At 28.2% G+C, this 22,702-nt stretch overlaps 2 protein-coding genes across 3 annotated transcripts in view; one reads left to right on the top strand and one right to left on the bottom strand.

Annotated features, from left to right (window-relative positions):
• Positions 1–3,047, bottom strand: part of LOC113385038 (cell death-inducing p53-target protein 1) — a 19,418-nt gene extending 16,371 nt beyond the window's left edge. For both annotated transcript variants that reach the window (XM_026622840.1, XM_026622842.1), the window contains exon 1: positions 2,856–3,047. The gene's annotated coding sequence lies outside the window, so the exon portion shown is untranslated. The remainder of the gene's footprint in view (positions 1–2,855) is intronic.
• Positions 3,048–14,142: 11,095 nt separating this feature from the next.
• LOC113386427 lies at positions 14,143–20,035 on the top strand. Its single transcript, XM_026624208.1, is given in 5 exon segments — positions 14,143–14,268; positions 14,624–14,660; positions 14,663–14,710; positions 16,875–17,054; positions 19,896–20,035. Coding segments are annotated over 5 exon segments (531 nt in total).
• The last annotated feature ends 2,667 nt before the right edge of the window (positions 20,036–22,702 follow it).

The raw sequence follows: 22,702 nt of genomic DNA, 5'->3' as shown, positions 1-22,702 counted from the left end.
ATTAAGTAATATCTAGGGCTACGTACATAATATATGTCAATAAAAATTTTATCTAAATACCTAAATATCAATTTCGGTTATTTAAGTCAATTATTACACATTTCGTGAAAATCAGGCAACTTGCTTTAAGGCTAAATACAACTAGTTTTTTTCATATGTATTTTATTATGACAATGCATAATTCACATTTTTCATATTCATTTTTCTAAACAAATTGTTTGAAAAGAGTGACAATAAATTTTTGTTGAATGTAATATACGAATGTGAATCATTTACAATCGTATGATTTTCGCATTGCGCAATTTTTTGTTATTGTTGAAATATTATTATCATTTGTTAATCAGTAATGCACACTTGTATGTGTCAGTAATGTTCGGAATTAAATACTATACAATATTGTTTAACAGTAACAATATAGTCGGTAAACTCAAAAATTGCAAAGAAAAAAAAATCATTAAATTATTTTAATTAGTTTACAGACTTTTTTAATTTTTTTTTAATTTAAATGCCTGCACTGATGATGAGACAGATCGTTATCTCGAAACGTCTGTAAATGTTAATTAAATATATATATATATATATATATATATATATATATATATAATATATATATGCAAACCCGACGAACTCCGTTTTGCACCAGATGGTTCGTGAGAAAGATGAAGAAATTTTTTGTTTGTTTTATATTTGAAATGGAAAAAATTTGATTTTTATTTATACAACAGTAATAAATTTATTTCGATTACAAAAATGAAGTGTTTTCTAGTTGAACTTCTCATGTAAATGAAAGTGAATACACAAATTATCCGTTTTCATTGAAGTGCTCTTGGTAAACCACATTTTTTGTTTTTTGGTCTGACGTTAACACAAACAAAGCGGATGGTTTTCCAACTCGTATAACTGCCCATGTGAAAAACAATGATATTCTAAATAATCTATTTGAAATTTATCCCGCAAACACTAAGCGATTGGCCTTGCGACTTGTTATTGCGAACGCGAGGCGAACTGGAAATTGCAATCGTTTGAAGACAAACGGAAGACCAGTCGGAATCATTGGCATGTCACCAAATCGCCAGCAATTTTTGATTGAATGGTGAAATTCAGTGCGTGTACATAATTATTCTTTGCGGCAAGAATTGCTCGTTGACCTAACCAAGCATAATTCTGATAATTCTCACTAATGTCATTACTCGAATCTTCAATTACGGTGCGTGAAGTTCCAGCAATTTGCATTAGGGCACGATTAATTTTCTTAGCTATAAACCTTGCGCAGCCCGAGACCTTTCCAACGAATGCAAAATTGTCGAAATCGGTTCGTGCGTTCTGGAGTTATTTCGTCAGGAAGGAAAACCCGACTTATTTTTATATATATATAATATATATATATGTTATATATATATATATATATATATTATATATATATATTTAACGTCTCGAAAAAAACTCTCAAGAAATATATTTAATATATTTATATAAAGTTTATTTGCAGCCAAATAGTCGAAATAACTAGTGGTGTATGGCATCGTGCCCTAAGGCAAATTGCTGGCACTTCCCGTACCAAAAATTTAATTTATTTTTTAATTTTCCGTAGGGTAAGTTATTGTAATGGTCCGAAAATCGGAATTGATAATTTTTACATTTCTCGACGTTTTGAAGGTTTCTGAACGTTTTGGCATACCTCAGAAAAAATGTATGTGTGTGTGTGTGTATGTATGTATGGATACAAATTTACAGTCACGTTTTCGGGCGCACGGATCAACCAATTTGAATGGTTCAAAAAACATTCGATTTCTATTGATAGGGAGAAGAGCTGATTAGTTTTTGGCAAAGGCAGGTCCAGCCGTTACGGAGATAGGGAGCAAAGAGTGCAGAAAATAGAAATCGAATTTTTGAGAGAACGGAGCTTCCGATTTGAATGATCTAAAAAAACATTCAATTAGTAATGATGGGGAGAAGTGTTTATTAGTTTCAGGCAAAGGCAGGTCCAGACGTTTCGGAGATACAAAGCTAATTGTGCAAAAAATGGCAGTTTTTGAGAGAACTAAGCGTCCAATTCAAATGATTCAAAGAACTTTCAGCTTGTTTTAACAAAATAATTGATTTTGGAAAAAAATGTATCATTTTTTTTTTAGTTTTTTTGTATATAGAAAATAATTCAGATTTTATTTTTAATTCTGACTATAGTTCTAATATACTTTAAACAAATAATTTTAACTTTGCAATTCGGTTTATATAAATCTAAATATTAGACAATGTTACAATATTTATAATAATCTATTTGAAAACATTCAGTATTCCTCGAACATTTCGTTACGGTACGGGAAGTTCCAGCAATTTGCCTTAAGGCACGATGCCATACACCCCACTAGTTTATAAGTATATTTGTATATAGATTTTGATACACGTTTTTAATGTAGTGAATATATAATATAATGTATTTCCTACCGAGAATTTTAAGAAAACAGATGTATTAAAAAAAACCACGTGTATTAATATATATTTTTTTCAAAAAATAATTTCAGGAGCGTCTAATAACAAATAAGATATATATTTTTACAAAATTTTGCATGAATAAATAATATATCAATAATTTTTCCGGCAACACATTATAAGAAAGTTAAAGTTGTGCAACAATATATAATATATACACAACAATATTTCGCTATATTTAAACGTCCAAGGTTTTATTTAATGTGGGATCCGAATTTAACCTTGTACCAAATACTAATAAACGTCTCGACATTAAATATAAACTCTAAAACAAAACTCAACTCCCAAAAACAAACCCAAAATTAAAAAAAAGTCATCCCAAAACTCTCACTTACAATTCTAATTACAATCCATTACACACTTACCTTAATAATTTGACACTTCACAACAAAACTCTTAGTTAATTAAAAACCACTTTTAAATATTAATATATAATTATTATTCTAGATTTGTTTGTCGTTCTGTGATGTGCTAATTAAGCTAAGTCTGTTTTTTTTTCTTTAGGAAACTTTCCACTGATGTTCTCGGACGTAAATGTGATGCAAAACTATTCCTTTGTGGGGCAACTTATTTGCACAAACGTCAAAAACACATCAGAAGTGAAAACTGTCAAGATTCAAAATGGCGGGCCGGTACTGTCAACGCGAGCTACGGTGCTGCCGATGTATATGAGGTGTGATGAAATATAACTATAATTCAAATAATAAACAGTAATATATTGTTAATATTGATGATTGTACCTGGATTATAATTGCAATTCATAAGTTCTTATTTTGAACTAATGAATTACGTTTTCATGGTGCTAAATAATATAGTAATAATAATAATAATATAAAATAGTTCACCGGGAATAGCACCGCCGTAAAATATATAGCTGACTATAAGATTTATTAGATACACATTTTATATACCAAAATTAACATGCGTTAACAAATATATTACAACTATTTAATCTCTTTCAATAAAACATCCTGTATATATTTGCCCGGTATCAACCTACTATTTCAACAGGTGTTCTGGTTAAAATAAAATAGGGTAGCAAAATAATTGCTTGAAAATTGCACCTGGCTCATATGTATACAATCGACACAACAATATATATATATATATATATATATATATATATATATATATATATATATATATATATATATATATATATACATGTATGTATACATATTTATATGTATTTGTATTCTACCTGTGAGACACCTACATACTTTTCTACTACATATACATATGTGAATATGCTCAATTAGGCGTTTTTCTTCAGATGGCCAAGGTGCGGTCCCGAATTCAAACTAATTGTGCATGGCATCGTTTTAATATTCGTTTAAAACATTTAATATTCGTCGAACATTTCGTTACGGTACGGAAAGTTCCAGCAATTTGCCTTAAGGCACAATGCCATACACACCACTGGTTTAGTTTTATTCTTACGCTAAATTTTGGTTTATGTAAATTTTTAACACTAGTTAATTTTGTTTCTGGCTGAAGTTCTAAAGCTCACTTATAATATTTTTGTCTTCGCAATTCAGTTTATATAATTCTTATAAATATTAGACAATGTTACAATATTTATAAAAATCTATTTGAAAACGTTTAAAATTTCTCAAATATTTCATTACTGTACGGGAAGTTCCAGCAATTTGCCTTAAGGCACGATCCCATACACCACTAGTTTTATTTGTGTGAATGACCTGAAGATAAGTCTAATGGGCACTAGAACTTTTATTTTTATTTTATAAATACTTACAATTTAAAATTTTCACTCTTAAACACTTATTTAGTAACAATCATAAATTTGTTGTACTATTTTTAACTTCCCGTAGGGCATGTTATAGTAATCGCAAAAAAATCGAAAATAAATTTTTTTATATATCTTTACGTTTCAAAGGTTTCTGAATATTTTGGTAAACCTAAGAAAAAATGGATGTGTGCGGATACAAATTTTCGTCGACGATTTCGGGAACACCGATCAACCGATTTGAATAATTCAAAAAACATTCGATTCGTATTGATAGGGAGACGTGCTGACTAGTTTTTGGCGAAGGCAGGTCTAGCCGTTTCGAAGATACGAGGCAAAAAGTGCCAGATACCGTAACTCAGTTTTAAAGAGTTTTTAGGAGCGTCCGATTTTAATAATTTAAAAAACATTTTACTTATATTGACAAAATGAACAACTGATACAATTTTTGGGAAGGCAGGTCCAGCGGTTATGGACTCTCAATAAAAATAAATTAAAAAAGTGTCAGTTCGACTTTTTTGGACAGTTTGGATAACCGATTTATAAAATTGATAAATAATTCGGTTCGTAATCGATCGCAAGGCGTTTTTGCAAAAGGCAATTCTGCCGTTTCGGCGGCGATATGGAGCGCAAAGGGTGTAAAAGCGGTTATGCAGTTTTTGAGAGAACGAATCAACCGATTAGATTAATTCAAAAAACATTTTGCTTGAGTAGACGGTGAGCAAAAATGCATTTAGTAATTTTGAAAATTTTCATAAAAAAATCAATATTTTCAAAAAAATTCAAAGTTTCAAAAAATTCAAATTTTCGAAATTTTTCATCATTTTCAAAAAAAAAAATGAAATTTTGAAAAATTTAAAAAAAAATTGTTTTTTTTTTACAAAAAAATGAGAATATTTCGAAAATTCAAGCTTCTAAAAAAATTTCAAAATTTTGAAAAATTTTCTAAATTATCAAAAAAATTCTAAAGTATCAAAAAAGTCAAATTTAAACTTAAAAAATAGACTCTTGTAAGCGTACACATAAGTTGTTCATAAAATACGCTCGTCCCTCAATTTAAAAAGCTCTTATAAGTTTACAGTATGTATTTATAATATATAATCTATTTGAAATTATTATTATGAAATGTTTAGTTATGGTGCGGGAAGTTCCAGCAATTTGCCTTAAGGCACGATGCCATACACACCACTAGTTTTAATTTTTATTGAAGAACTAAAACAATTTATTAAGGACATTGTTATTTTATTCCAGAATTAAAGAACTGCAGTTCCACAGTTAAATCATTTGCCTAAGAATCCTTGAAAAGTGTACAAGATTCAAAAGAATTCTGTCTGTATCAACCAGAAACATACAGGGCAGGAGGCGAAGATATCCAATTACAAACCATCATACTAATAATCAAACTTTTACCTTTACAGAATAAATTTGTACCGTTTCGCAAACACCTGCACCGTTACTGTTCACAAACACTACATATGTATATATATCTATATACATATGTTGGTGCGAGTGTATGTATGGGTGAATTCTCCTGTATGACAAGATCACTGACTGTATATTTGTATTAGTGTTAAAAGGTAACAGATCGTACAAAAACCTTCTTTACAACGACTTCTCTCTCTCTTGCATTTAGTCATTCAAGTTGTACAGTCATCAAATATAACAAATAAATAAAATATACACGAATTTGTTAATAGATAAATTTGTATATTGTTTAATAGTTAATATTTAATTTATTTAATAGTTTATTAATTAACTTAGTAGTGTATGTATATTTGTGTTATGAGGTGGTGTGATAAATGTTAAACAAATGTGATGGTGACGAAGGATATTGTTGTGTGTTGAAAATGTGAGAATTAATAAAAAATAAAGGATTCTGTTTTGGATATTCATGTAAGTTAAGTTTTAGTTGAATTTAACTATACTCTGTGTTTCACAAATTTTTATTTTTCCAATTTGTGCATACCCTAATGATGACATATAATCATAATCATATAATCAGTTTGTTTTTTTTTTTTAATTACAATTTTTATATGACTGTTATTATTAAAATACTTAAAAATAAGTTAACTAAAAACTTATAATTTAAAACACTTAAAAATTGTGAAACAAAATTTTAATTTTTTTATATGTTAACCAAAAACTTAAATTTTTACAAACATTTTTAAATTTTAACAAATTTAAAAACATTTAAAAACTTGTGAAGCAAAATATTTCCTTCATCAAAATACCTAAAAATTTGTAAAAGAAAAAAAAAATTTTGTAAAAATATTTAACAATTATAATAAAAATGATATTGATAATATTATTAATAATAATAATAATAATAATAATTACAATAATATAAGTCACTTAAATGTGTTAAAATATCATAAAATAACCTAAAATTTGTTAAATAAAATAATCATATTGTAAAAGTATTGTAAAGCTTATTGAAATACTTATTAAATTTTTAAAAAATACTTGCAACAAACAAACTAGTTATATTTAAAAATAATTAAAATTAACTAAATGTAAATAAGTTTATAGTAAATAAATTAAATAATAAACTAGTGGAGTGTATGGCATCGTGCCTTAAGGGAAATTGCTGGAACTTCCCGTACCGTAACGAAATATTCGAGAAATTTTGAATGTTCTCAAATAGATTATCATTAATATTGATGTCTAATATTTATAAAAATTATATAAATTGAATTGCAAAGTTGAAATTATTTGTTTAAAGTATATTAAAACTATAGTCAAAATTGAAAATAAAATCTGAATTATTTTCGATATACAAAAAATTAAAAAAAAAAGTTGAAACAAAAATTTTTTTTTCCAAAATCAATTATTTTGTTAAGACAAGCAGTAAGTTTTTTGAATCACTCAAATCGGACGCTTAGTTCACTCAAAAACTGCCATTTTTGCACATTTAGCTCGGTATCTCCGAAACGGCTGGACCTGCCTTTGCCAAAAACGAATCACCTCTTCTCCCAATCATTACAAATTCAATGTTTTTAGAATCGTTCAAATCGGATATTCCGTTCTCTCAAAAACTCGATTTCTATTTTTTGCACTCTTTGCACCGTATCTCTGTAACGGCTGGACCTGCCTTTGCCAAAAACTAATCAACACATCTCCCTATCAATAGGAATCGAATGTTTTTTGAATCATTCAAATCGGTTGATCCGTGCGCCCTAAAACGTGACTGGAAATTTGTATCCACACATACATACACACACACACATACACACACACACACACACATCCATTCTTTCTGAGGTATGCCAGTAAAATGTTCAGAAACCTTCAAAACGTCGAGAAATGTAAAAATTTTCAATTCCGATTTTTGGCCCATTACAATAACTTACCCTACGGGAAGTTAATAATATATTTTATTATAAAAAAGCTTATTCCAAACGAACATGTTGTCAGCTTGGAGTATGTATTATATATATATATTATTATATATATATATATATATATATATATATATCCTTCTTTGAAACTATTTTATTGAAGTAAAATGTTTTATAATCGAAAGTTTCGAATCCTGATTTGACTCATCTTCCGTTCATACAAATAATTTGAAGAAAGTACAAAAAACACTTTTCAAAACATATAAAATGTCTCGATGAGAAAATTTTTTTTTAAAACCTTTTCATTTATATTATTTTAATTTATTATTTATTTTAATTTTTTTTAAAAAATCGTGCTTTGTAACTTGTTTATTATCGAGAATTAGGAAGATTAAGAAGTAATTGCTTCCTCAGTGCAAAAAAAAAAAACAATTTAGTTGAAATATTTATAACAAATCATTAAATTATAACAGAAATAAAATTATGTAATAAATAATACCAACATATTTTGGTTTTGATAATTCTGTAATTATAAGAAAAACCTGATCGTGAGTTTAATTATTCTTCAGACGTTTCGAGTGTCTATTTGACTCATCTTCAGTACGAATACTAACAGGAATATTATACAGAAAATGAATATATATATATATATATATATATATATATATATATTGAAAAATCAAAAATATCATAAAGTATGGAATAATTAATATTGCAATTTTCTCATTATGTTATATATATTTTTGTTTTATGTTTTTAAAGTATGCACTCAGAAAATGAGCTTAATAATATTTTTTAAACTTATACATCAATATTGAATGTCAATTTTAAACTCTTTATGTACGGATATTATAAAATTTAATAAATAATACGATAAAATTATTGATTTTAGTATTAGTATTATTAACTTCCCGTGGAGTAAGTTATTGTAATCGTCCAAAAATCGAAATTGAAATTGTTTACATTTCTTCACGTTTTGAAGGTTTCTGAACATTTTTAAGGCATATTTCAGTAAAAATGTGTATGTATGTGTGCGGATACAAATTTTTCTGATAACGTTCAAAAAACAATAGATTCCTACTAATAGGGATATGTGCTGATTAGTTTTTGGCAAAGGCAGGTCCAGCCGTTACGAAGATACGGATCAAAGAATGCAGAAAATAGAAATCGAGTTTTTGAGAAAATGGAGTATCGGATTTTAATGATCTAAAAAACATTTAATTATAAATGATTGGGGGAAGTGGTTATTAGTTTTTAGCAAAGGCAGGTCCAGCGGTTTCGGAGATACAGAGCTAAATGTGCAAAAATGGCAGGTTTTGAGAGAACTAAGTTGTCCACCCTTAACACATTTTCTCAATTTTATAAAAAAAACATACAAAGCGGAATTGAAAACCCTAAATTTTGTCTTTTATTATTTAATTTTTTAACACACACTCATACAGATATTTTTTTTCTTATGATTTAAAATAAAATCAATTCGGCTATTGTGGGAAGTTGCAGATTTTTAATTATTCATTTACCCAAGTATCTATTTATTTATTACGTTAGCTAATGTTTTTTTCTCCTTCGCAATTATTTATAAATAATAATGATGAATTGAAATTAAGCAAAAATAAAAGAAGACAATGGCGAAATCGCATTTCTTGCAATTAAGATTTCTTTACAAACAAAAGACCTTTTGTCTTACGGTTCGACAATCGGCAGAAACTATTATATTATAATAATTGTAATTAATTGACATTGGAAATAAGTCTACCGAAATTTTAGTATTAAAAAATATTTATACTGTATTTTTTAGATGATGCCCGATGTCATATACTACTAGTTTTTATTTTTATTAAATATAAAAAATAATAAATTGAAAAGTTTGTTTGAGGTCGGACAAAAACATAAAATCAAATATTCTGACCGCATTCCTTTAGATGCATCTTGAGAATTTTAACATTTTATAACTTTAAATTTATATGTATATATATATATATATATATATATATTAGTGTTGGTATATGTAAATTCATGCTTAGTGAAGCATAAAGTATGTAGATGCTTCAATAAAAAAAAATTGCTTGTAAGATGAGCTCTATTACAAAAGAAAAATTTTACAATTTACATATAAACCCATATACACATATATATATATATATATATATATATATATATATATACATACATATATGTTTAGATATAAAATTTATATGCAAATAGGAAAAGTCAAACGCAAAGTATTACAAAGTGGTTATTTGCTTTCTTTCACATAAAATATATTTTGCATATCATATATCAAATTTGCATACAAATTGGCGCAATTTGCAAATAAAATCAGTTTGAATTGGTCGAACCAACTACTATAGTGCTAAATTAACTATAATAATAGTAATAATTTTAATTGAAATTTTACTTTAAATATAACTTTAAATATAATTTTAACTTTTACTTTAAAAAAGTCATTGCCAGTACAAATAAATATAAAAGTTTAGTGACCATTCGAGTTCAAAATACAAATTACAAAACGCTTATTTATCATTTAAAATAAAATTGCTGATGTAGAAAAATGTACAAATGCATTTATGTAAACATTTTACGAGATTTTATGTGAGTTCTTCGAGACCTTCTGATCGATTCAGAAACTAAAATTTAAGGTAAAATAAAATCAAACTAATCTAATATTTTATAAAATTGTTTGTTAATATATAGTAACTATGTAAGTTAATAATATAAATAGTATATGAAAGTCTTGAAAAGTACAAATGACTTCTACTAACTGTTTTAGCAATAATTAACATTTTGAAGTTACGTAATAGCGAAAAATAACTGCACTTATGTTTTTTATAGTTTCATTGTTTATAAAATGTAAATTGTTACGAAGAAACGCTGCCAGAACTGTTAATATTTCGCAATTTTACAAATGCCCACAAATTCTGTAAATGTTTGGGAAATATCAAAAATACCTTCCATCACAAATTTCTTTTTTGCAATTGTAAAAAACGATACTAATTTTTGCAAACTTTGAAAATTTTTAAAATTAAACGACTTATCGTAAAACCGTAATATTTTAGTATGATCTAGAAGACTATGGTATCTACCGTTAAAAAATGGGTCATAAAAATCATCGAAAAAATTTTTTTTAATACTTTGTTACAAGAAAACGGCCCGGCCGATCTCTACCAAAAACTAATCAGCACGATTCCCAACCAATATCTTTCGAACGTGGACGAAAAAATTTTCATTTTTCTGCGATTTACAAAGAAACGGCTTGGCAGATCGTCGCACAAAACTGACAAACAATAATTCTAATCCCTATACATCGAATGGTATTTAAATTTTTGAAATCGGTCCAGCCGTTTTTGAGAAATTGTCGATTTACGTCAAAAAATCTGTTCCCACACATACGAGGTCTGTTCAAAAAGTACCCGGAATTTTCGTTTTTTCAAAAAAATATTTATTTATTCGTCTACATTAATGTGGTCCCCTTTAAAGTAGTCCCCCCCCAGATATAATACACTTATGCCAGCGTTTTTTCCAATTTTCGAAGCACCCTTGATATTCACTTTTTGATATGTCCTTGAGCACTCTCAGCGATTCGGCCTTTATTTCTTCAATCGAGGAAAACCGCCGTCCTTTCATGGGTCTCTTCAACTTTGGGAATAGGAAAAAGTCACACGGAGCCATATCTGGTGAATTTTTGCACTTTGCAACACTTTATTTCATTTTTTACGCAAAATTTAATACAAATTCTTTGACTTTTCAATTCTTCCATTGTGAAAATCGCCGAGCTCAGAAAAACACGTCGAACCTTAGCGACTACCACAGACAAAGTAAACAGTGAATATAGCTGAAAATTTCATCATACTTTAGGGGCATGTATACCAACACAATAAAAAAAAAATTTTGACAATCAGACACTCCAGACCCGCGAAATTTAATTATTAGTAATTCCGGGTACTTTTTGAACACACCTCGTACATACTTTTTACTTAAATTTGGTCTCATTCGATTCAGAATGGCTTGCAACGTCGAGAAAACATAAAATTATCGAGTCGGATTTTTTGATGAAAACATAAACTTCTCCTTCGGGAAGTTAATAAACTGCAAAAATTGATTCAACAATTTCAGCAAAAGCAAAAGCTCAGCTTTTCTAGTAGGAGGGTGAGAATTTAGGAATGTATGCATTTGTTTGGTTAAGCATTATAAAAAATATAAAGTATAGGCAATTGGTGCATGAAATTGAGAAAAAGTATTAGTGGTATATTAATAAAGCTTGTTTTTAGATAAAATTTTAAGATTTTCTATCGACTCCTGTGAAAAACATTTACTTATTCAAAATGTATGCAAACTGGATAGTTTTCTGATACCACTCCTATTAAATAGATGTTTGTAGTTGAAAAGTAAAAATTTAGGGTCATATGTACATGTTTCAATCCAAAATAAAGGAAACAAATCTAAATTTTTTAATAATGGTTCATTATCTATATTCTTACTAAACAATTCCTCAAGGACCTCCGAGACGTATCTAACCATGATTATTATTATTATCATTATTAATACCTTTCGGTTTTTTATTCGTTTCCAAATTATTTTCGTCAACGAAATTATTCAAATGGAAATAACATAACAACAACAGCAAAGACAACAATTGACAAAAAGAAAAAAAAAAATGTTAGACGAAGGTTGTCGCGTTCAACGAGCGAAAAATTACAATTCGCTTTTTAAAATTTAATCGACAGTCCAGATCTCTAGATCTTTTTTGGATAATCGCTTAAAGTAAAAGTGTATGTAAATAGTTATATAAAAATATAATATCCAATTATATATATATATATATATATATATATATATAATATATATAATTTTATAATTTTCCCACAGTTCATTAGAAACGCACTTTGTGATTTCTCGTCAAACAATTCCCATATTTAATTCAATGCGAATTATGAATTATAATTAATTTAATGAATGATGCATGATTAATTTATATTTATCTTGTCAATGAGAAAAGAAAGTGATTTTGTTTGCATTTTTTATAAATAAATATATAAAATTCATTGATAACTGAAATAAACTGAAAAGTCTTTTGATACTTGAAAAATAGAATAGTTTGTTTTTTAGAGCATAAATTTTCACACCACAAATTCCCATTCGAATAATTTCATTTCGAGTCGACGAAAATAATTTAAAAATGAATTAAAAACATAGAAAAATTCGATAATAATAATAACAATAATGGTTAATTACACCTCGGTGGATTTTTTTTGGAAATATTAAATACTGCTTTTAAATGATAATTTTTAAAGTTCTAAAGCTCACTTATATACTTTAAATAAATGATTTCAACTTTGCAATTGAGTTCATATAATTCTTATAAATATTCGACAATGGTACCGTATTTATAATAATCTATTTATCATTTCGTTACGGTACGGGAAGTTCCAGCAATTTGCCTCAAAGCAGATTGCCATACACCACTAGTTACTAATTTATGATGAGTCGAAACGTCTGCAAGATTTGTTAATTATTTAGTGCACTGAAAATGAGTAAAATAAAGATCCGAAACGTCGTCGACATTTATTCAAAAATCATCATACTTAACTTTATTTAGATGATACCTAAAAAAAGCTTTTAATTACATAAATTTAATGAAATATTGTTAATATGTATTATTATTTTTTACGACTAAATGATGACTCACATTTATCGTCGAAACGTTTGAATTTTTACGATTGCTTTGAAAGAAAGTTCAGAATTTCCAAAATATTTTAAAATAAAAAAAACAAGTTTTTGTCACAAATTCATAGTTTCTCATTTTTTTCAGAGTAAATTCTTTTTCCAAAATGTTAATCTTTTAAAAAAAATTTTTTTTGGTACGGGAAGTTCCAGCAATTTGTCTTAACTTTTTGATTTTATTAATATTTTTGTAGTTTTGGATTAAAAATTCAAAAAAGTACCCTAGCTAAGCACAGTCTAAGCGCCACTCTGGTACAAATGCTTACCCAAGTGCGTTTAGACTGTTTATGTACTGGAGCTTATGTACTTTTCCAATTTTGTGAGAAAAGTATTGAAAAATGTGAAAATGCCGCCAAGCTGAGCACTGTATAAGTGAAAATGTCGCACAGAATTATTTGCAAATGCGTTTAGACTGTGACTATACGGGAGCACTTTTTCAATTTTGTGTAAATTAAGGCAACTATTTTTTTTTTGAAATTGAATTCGAAATGAAATGACGATTGTTAATATTCTGGAGAAAAATTGATTTATTTATTATTTACATTTGATTTGCTCAGATATAACAAGATAGCAAAAATAATTAACCTTACAGTATTTGTTATTAACGTTTAAAATTTCTCGAATATTTCATTACGGTACGGGTAGTTCCAGCAATTTGCTTCGAAGCACGATGCCATACACCACTAGTGAAATTTCTTAGATTCATTTCCTCAAAATACATCCAACCCTAAATTTTCACTTTCACCCTCCTATCACAAATTTCTATTCAAACCAGTTCCTTTTCATAAGACTCTAATTCTATTGTAGTGATGTATTTATTATTATTTGTTTTCCCAGAAACCGAAAATGGATTTGAGGACCAGGGTTTGTGTCTTCAGCACCTTTTTAGGGAGCTGCCTAAGTCTGGCCCTTTTGGTGTCATCCCTTTCGACCGACAAATGGGCCGAAGCTACGGCCACCAGGCCAACGCCGGTAATAAAATAATTACTCAAATGTAATCAAGTTGTAATATTAATATTTAATATATAATAAAGTAAAGATTTATTGGTCAGTTCTGCAGTAACATAGACGTTGTTATGATAATGCTATGTTATGCTTGTTTATTTATAGTAAAACCAGGATCAGATGTATTACACATAAAACTGTATTTTATAAAAATCCAGTCATCATAACATTCTTTCTTGCTTTGTTAAATAGATAGACATTACCACAGTTTTTAGTACCAAGAAAGAAGGATAAGATAGCGTTGTCATAACAACGCTATGTTATTGTCTGTATTGGCCCATCAATGAAGATATTTTATGAATATACTGTATTATTTTTTCAGGAATCCGAAGGTAGAATAAATCTCGGTTTATTCTTCGGCAAAAAGAATTAAATGTCGCCTACGGTTGGAGGACAGATTATATCCATGGTAAGTGTAAAATAAATAAATATATGTCTTTAAGAATAAATACTTTCATACAAAATTTAATTTTAAATTTAAACATTTGAAAGTTTCAGAGATAATTATTAGAATATTTCTATTACTAAAAATAATTTCAACAAAATGAATCGACACTGTAGGTGTAGATCAAATTCATCTTTTTTTAATTTTTCTTAAGATATAAATTTTGTTTTCCCATCTTTAGAGTCCACATCTCTGAAAGACGCATACAATGTTTTTCTCACTTAAATCAAATTTTCAAGTTTATGAGTGCCATTTCCACCTAAATTAAAAATAATCGTATTTCATCTAGAATTAACTTGGTTTACGAGATCTTGATGAATTCAAGAAAATACTACAACTTTTGTACAAATGATTTTCAAAAAACTCATGATCTCATGAAAAAAAAACATTAAAAAAACAACCAATTTAATATTATAATATCCCTGAAAGAATACGTATAAAAGTATATATATGAGAATTCGAGGTATTTTTCTGACTAATTATTGTTGTTTATTATTATTCCGTTACACAAATATTGATAGAGTTATGATAGTTTAAAGTGTTTAGAGCCCTTTAACCCTTCGCCGTTTCAAAATAAGAGAAGTTACGGTAAAATTCATGATAAAGAAAGTTTTAGCTCATTAAATCACCTTTAAAATAGCATATTACAAGTTTTGATAAAATCCGAATTAAAAGAGTTACAATCCAATTAATGCCGGGGATGGTGAAGGAGTGCAAATTGTTTTCACTTCTGAACTTAAGATTAAAATTAGCAAATCTCCAAAATATCAAGAAAATTGTAAAAAATTCATGCTATTTTCCTCTCCATTCACTGCAATAATTTTGCTGATCGTAGGTTGAATAGAGCACATGTGAACAGGATTTAACAAATTAATTCACTTCAAATATGAACTTAAGTAATAATGAATATTGAATTATTAATAAGAAAAATGTAATTTAGATATTAAAATTACTAAAATCCAGTTAAAATATGGTACGAAATTATAAAAATTGTAGGCAACATTATTGAAGCAATTATTTTGGGTAGAAAAATGCTATATATTAATTATTTCTGAGCTTGTTATACCTCTTAAAAGACTTTAATTTCCAATTCGTATATCTTATGCTATAAATCACAAAGGCAGACGATGATTTTTTGTGTGATAAATTTGGAAAATCAAAGTTTTAGTCGTGAATAAACAAAAAAATCATTCATTTATACATCTACATCTACACAGGTATGACTAAAAATATTGTATAACCCTTGGCATTAAAATAAATTGAGCTATTAGAAATAAATTTGCAGTGTATAATTTTAAATATATAATTTTATTGAACATATTTTAATATTTGTTAAATGGATAATTAAAGTGTTAACTGTGGGAATTGAGAATCATTTTATTGGAAGCAATTCTACATTTAACATCACTCATATATTGGCGTAAAAAGTAATTCGAAAAACAATAATAAATATTTTTAACTGAACGGTGTAAATATTAGTATGGGATACTAAAAAAATGTAAACGCTGGTTCAGGACATTTGTCGGGTCATCTAGTATATATATATATATATATATATATATATATATACATATTTCTACATATAATAGTAATATCTATTTCCTGAACAGTTACCGAGTGTTTTATGGAGCGTAAAGATTTCGTTTCGTTTCGTTCGTGCAATTGTTGTTAATCTGCGTTAAATAATCTCTCGCCTCAGCTCTGTTTTAATTATAATTATAATCTGTTTCTAATTAATTCGAAAATTCATCGCAAATCCGTTACGTTTTGGCATATATAACACATTTTATTGTTACATTTGCAATTGGAATTAGAAGAAAATCATACACAAAAGATGGGAAAAGAAATAGTTGGGGAAAGAAATTTATCATCGGTAAAAGTTGTAAAACCCTAATGCCTTTATTAATTATACGACCTTTTATAAGGCAAATTTAAAAAGTACATACAACCTTAAATTTTCACCCTCCTTATCACAAGCCCTTATTTTGTCCCACACATTTTTATAAATGATCAATTATCGTTTTCTTAAAGTAAGCAAATAAATAGTTCTTAAAGCGTTTTCACAATTCTTTTTGACCAACTGGATTATTTTAAAAGTCATTTACACCTAGTTCCTTTACTTTTTTAGTAATTCGAACGATGAGGATGGACCACGAGTTCCTGATTTACTGGTACTGGCTCTCCTGTGTCAGCGGTTTGGCCCTTGGTATATTTTTTGCAGCTGCATCAGGAATTTGTGCAGTCGTCATCAGTGCAGGAAGAAGGGCCAAGAGGCTGAGGAGTCTTTATGTCACCAACGGAATCACTGGTAAGTAAAAAATCTGATAAATAGTCTCTGAAAATAATAATGGATAGTGCTAAACTCCAACTCGATTCAGGTAAGAAGTGGTCATTGCCAATTGAAAACATATTTTTTATCTAGCGAAAATAGACATAACGCTACTGCACGATATCAAGTTGTCCAGAGCGGGGTTTGAACTAACTACCCTATCCTCAAAAGACAGTGCGCTTAATCGTTACGCCATGGTACACCTATTTATACCGATTTTTTACACACACTCCTAAACTTTAAATTTGATTTACATATCAACTAGTGGTGTATGGCATCGTGCCTTGAGGCAAATTGCTCAAACTTACCGTACCGTAATGAAATGTTCGAGAAATTTTAAACGTTTTCAATTATATTATTACAACAAATACTGTAACCTTCATTATTTTTGCATTATCTTGTTTGTTATATCTGAGCAAATCATAAATCAATAATAAATCATAAATCAATTTATCTCCAGAACATTAGCAATCGTTAGTCATTTCGAATTCAATTTCAAAAAAAATAGTTGCTTGATAATTTACACAAAATTGAAAATGTGCTCCGGTATAGTCACAGTCTAAACGCATTTGCAAATAATTCCGTGCGACATTTTCACTTATACTGTGCTAGCATTTATAAAAACTAAAATGATTGTTGTTACATTGAGGAGGCTACATTATCTCGTTTTATATTTTTGAACCGGTTCGATTTTTATTTATTTGTTTATAACTTCTAAACAAATTGTCCGATTGTTTTGCAATATTTAACAAATTTATAGCCAATTAAATAATCTACAATTTTTATTAATAACAACATTTTGTATCTCTTATCCTTTTACCCAAAATTTGCAATTAAACAGGTCGTTGTTAAATTTTGGGGTGTGCATCAGTATATCTTGCTTCATACTTTTAGACCGGCTCGATTTTTATTTAATTATTTATAACTTCAAAACGAAATGTCCCACCATTTTGCAATATTCAGCAAATTTATAGCAAATTAAATTATCTACAATTTTTATTAATAACAAAAATTGGTATCTCTTGTCCTTTTATCAAAAATTTACATTTAAAAAGGTAGTTGCTAAATTTTGGAGGTTACATCGTACTCATGTATCTTACTCTGTCAGGTAGTCGCGCTCTTTTTCGCACTAGTGTTTTATATATCTCTCTCTCATTTTCTCACTATAGACTGTTGTCTCTTTTACGTTTAATCAAAACAGACTATATCACTTCGCGACTTAAGAAGTTTTACTTCAAAAATAAAATTCTATTTTACTAATTTATACATCGCCAACTTAAGAAGTTGAATTCAAATGAAAATCATAAATCAATCAATTTGTCTCCAGAACATTAACAATCGTCATTTCATTTCGAATTAAATTTCAAAAAAAAAATAGTTGCCAAATTTACACAAAATTGAAAAAAGTACTCCTGCACAGTCTAAACGCATTTGCAAATAATTCTGTGCGACATTTTCACTTGTACTGTGCTTGGCTTGGCGGCATTTTCACATTTTTCAATAGTTTTTTGTTTTCACAAAATTGGAAAAGTGCTCCAGTACATAAACAGTCGCTTAGACTGTACTTAGCCTGGGTAATTTTTTGAATTTATAATCCAAAATTACAAAAATATTTGTTGAGCAGGTAAAGAAGAGATTCTACTGACGAGCTAGAAAATTAAGAAAGGACACCATTAACGAGAAAATTCAGACAGTTTTATTATAACAGAAACTCTACTGATGAGCAAATTCGGTCATTTTTTTTAAAAAAAAAGAACTTTACTGGCGAAATAAATTCAGACATTTCTTTTAAAAAAAATATCACTGACGGGTAGGTCCAAATAATACAAGAGGGACTCTACTGACGAGCAAATTCAAACTTTTTATAGTGATTTAAACATTAAAAAAAGGATACTACTGACGAGCAAATTTATATATTTTTTTTTTTAAAAAAAAACTTTACTGACGAACAAATCTAGACCCCTTTGTAGAAAAGAAAAGATGTCTATGGTCGCGAAAATTCATAAAAATAGAGTAAAAATATTGTTTATATTGTTTTTTTTAACATTTTTTAATAGTTTTCACAAAATTGGTAAAGTGCTCCAGTCCATAAACAGTCTAAACGCACTTGGGTAAACATTTGTACCAGAGTGGCGCTTAGACTGTGCTTAGCCTGGGTAATTTTTAGAATTTTTAATCCAAAATTACAAAAACATTTTTTGAAAAAAAAATTAAAAACAAAATTTTTTTTTCTAAAAGCAATTATTTTGTTGAAACAAGCAGAAAGTTCTTTGAATCATTTAATTCGAACGCTTAGTTCTCTCAGAAACTGCAATTTTTTTAACATTTAGCTCTGTATATCCGAAGCCGCTGAGCCTACCTTTGCCAAAAACTAATAACCACTTTTACCCGTCATTACGAACTGAATGTTTTTTGGATAATACGAATAGGATGATCCGTTCTCTCAAAAATTTGTATTTTTTGCACTCTTTGCTCCGTATCTCCGTAACGGCTGGACCTGCCTCTGCCAAAAACTAATCAGCACATCTCCCTATCAATAGAAATAGATTTTTTTTCCCTGCACATTCATTTAGTTTCTGAGGTATGCCCCTTAAAAATGTTCAGAAACCTTCAAAACGTCGAGAAATGCAAAAATTTTCATTTTCAACAATTTTGTTATGATAACATTCTCCCTTGCTTGTTTATATGTAAAATAAGCCTGATCGCACGACAAATAGATAGACATTTTCATAATTTTCCCTGCCGTTGCCATGACAACGCTATCTTATGAGCTCTGTTACGGCAGAATTGCCCATTAATTACTTTTTTTAACTTTTTCAGTTCTCGGCCAGTGCATATCAATCGGAAGTTGGCTTGCACAATTCTTCTTGTGTCTGAGGTACAACATGTTAACACAAGACGATAAGAAAAATGCTTGGACGAGCGACGGACAAGCCCAACTTGGCAGCTCTTTTTGGTAAGATAGAAAATCTAAGGGTTCAATTTTCGGATAAAATAGAAATGTCATTATGTTATTCATAGGGTCTATATCCCTATGAATTGGTAGAGACGAACTGTCAACAAGCTATGTATTTGCTGTGCGATCAGACATGAAATCTAACCTTCAAAATGCACAAATGCAAAATATCAATTTTATCGTAAGTGGAATTTCTTGATGACACATACGTGATGTTAGGTTTTTACATATCATTTTGACTAGTTATTGGTAATAGTTACTACCAATTCATACGAAGATAGACCCGTAACATAGCATTACCATAACATACCCATTCTATTCGAGAACTGGTCCCTTCATAATGAACAAAAACAGTCATACTGACCTAATTCAATGAAATAATGTTCATGCCGATTAAAAATGAAAATGTTTAGTAAACTGCTGTACCGGTTTTCTTTAATCAATTTACACTTCCAATATGATTTTATTGCGAAAATTGTCAATTTTTAACAGTCACGAGGTTTATAATTAAAAATAAAATTTATCTGTGTCAAAAATCAGATATTTTCAGCCAATTTAATTCAAGCCAAATTTTAGACAAACCCGAAGAAGACATAAATGATATATGTATAGAACAACAAAATGAATATTGTAGAGAGTGCAATTAAAGACAATAAACAACTAATTAAAGATGAGGTGTGTTAATAGAGACAAACGAAATTCGCTAGAAAAAATTTACACCTCAAAAACAATCAATAAAATATAACATTGAAGTAAAACTTCTAAGTTCGTTTAATACAAATTCATAAAAATGGTATATTTTATGGACAAACAACAAAGTTAATTTCAGTATTTGGATTCTATTCAAAAAGACCTTTCGAACGATACCCCATATGCCATATAACATAATTTGACATTTTTGAAGTAAAACTTCTTTAAGCTTGTTTACTACAAATTAGTAAAAAGTGTATATTTTATAGACAAACCACAAAGTTAATTTCAGTATTCGGATTCTATTCAAAAAGCCCTTTCAAACGATACCTCATATGCCATATAAAATAATTTGACATTTTTTAAGTAAAACTTCTTTAAGCTCGTTTACTACAAATTCATAAAAATTGTATATTTCATGGACAAACCACAAAGTTAATTTTAGTATTCGGATTTTTTTCAAAAATACCTTTCAAACAATACCCCACATGCCATAAAAAATAATTTGACATTTTTTAAGTAAAACTTCTTTAAGCTCGTTTACTTCAAATTTATTAAAACTGTATATTTTGTGAACAAACCACATAGTTAACTTCTATATTAGGATTCTATTCAAAAATACCTTTCAAACGATACCCTATATGCCATATAAAATAATTTGACATTTTTTAAGTAAAACTTCTTTAAGCTCGTTTACTACAAATTCATAAAAATTGTATATTTCATGGACAAACCACAAAGTTAATTTCAGTATTCGGATTTTTTTCAAAAATACCTTTCAAACGATACCCTATATGCCATATAAAATAATTTGACATTTTGAAGTAAAACTTCTTTAGACCCCTCTGCTACAAATTCGTAAAAAGTGTATATTTTGTGGATAAATCACATAGTTAATTTTAATATTCGCTGGAAAAATATTACACCTAAAATATCAACAAATTTGAATATTCTAATATTTTTTGCAATGCAATTTGTAGCTTTTATTACAATATAGTCATTTTTTTCGTTTTCTACTCGTCGAGTCCTTTTAAACGATACCCAACATGCCATAAAAATACTATCCTAAATTTTTGAAGTAAAACTTCTTTAGACTCATCCGCTACAAATTAATAAGAATGTATATTTTGTGAACAAACCGTACAGTTGATTTCTGTATTCATATAATATTATATGCAAAAAGATCTTTCAAACGATACCCCACATGCCAAAAAAACACTATCAAAAATTTTTGAAGTAAAACTGCTTTAGACTTGTGCTAAAAATTGGTAAATAATCTATATTTTGTGGGCACAAATAGCATGAAAAAGTTTTATACCTCAATTATTGAAAATTATCAATGAATTTTAGCATTTTAACATTTTAAGCAATGAAATATGGTTATGAATATAATATTTTTTTACAATATATTAATTTTTTTGCAAAAATCGTCTTCTACTCGTCGAGACCTTTTAAACGATACCCAACATGCCTTAAAAATACAATCTACTTGTAATTGAAGTAAAACTTCTTTAAACACCTATGCTACAAAGTCGTAAAAAGCGTATATTTCGTGGACTACGTAGTTTATTTCAGTATTCGGATTCTATTCTGAAAGACCTTTCATACGATACCCAACATGCTATATAAGATACTATCTAAAATTTTTGAAGTAAAACTTCTTTAGACTTCTCAGCTACAAATTCGTAAAAGCGTATATTTTGTGAACAAACCACGTAGTTTATTTTAGTATTCGGATTCTATTCGAGAAGACCTTTCAAACGATACCCAACATGCGATAAAAAATAATCTGAAATTTTTGAAGTAAAACTTCTTTAATCTCGCTTAGTACAAATGCATTAAAAGATAATTATGTTGACATAAATAGCATGGAATGACAAAAAAATTATGTATATTGTATGAGAGAGACAAATAGTGACATATAGAGATGAATATTGTAGAGAAAGTGTAATTAGAGACTATAAACGAGTTTTTACTAGTT

This window comes from Ctenocephalides felis, unplaced genomic scaffold, assembly GCF_003426905.1.
Source record: "Ctenocephalides felis isolate EL2017-DRISC unplaced genomic scaffold, ASM342690v1 CF-g0.4_SCAFFOLD_03571, whole genome shotgun sequence".
In the NCBI taxonomy this organism is placed as follows: domain Eukaryota; kingdom Metazoa; phylum Arthropoda; class Insecta; order Siphonaptera; family Pulicidae; genus Ctenocephalides; species Ctenocephalides felis.
Note: the sequence above shows the minus strand (reverse complement) of the source record. Positions and strands in the feature narration are given on the sequence as shown.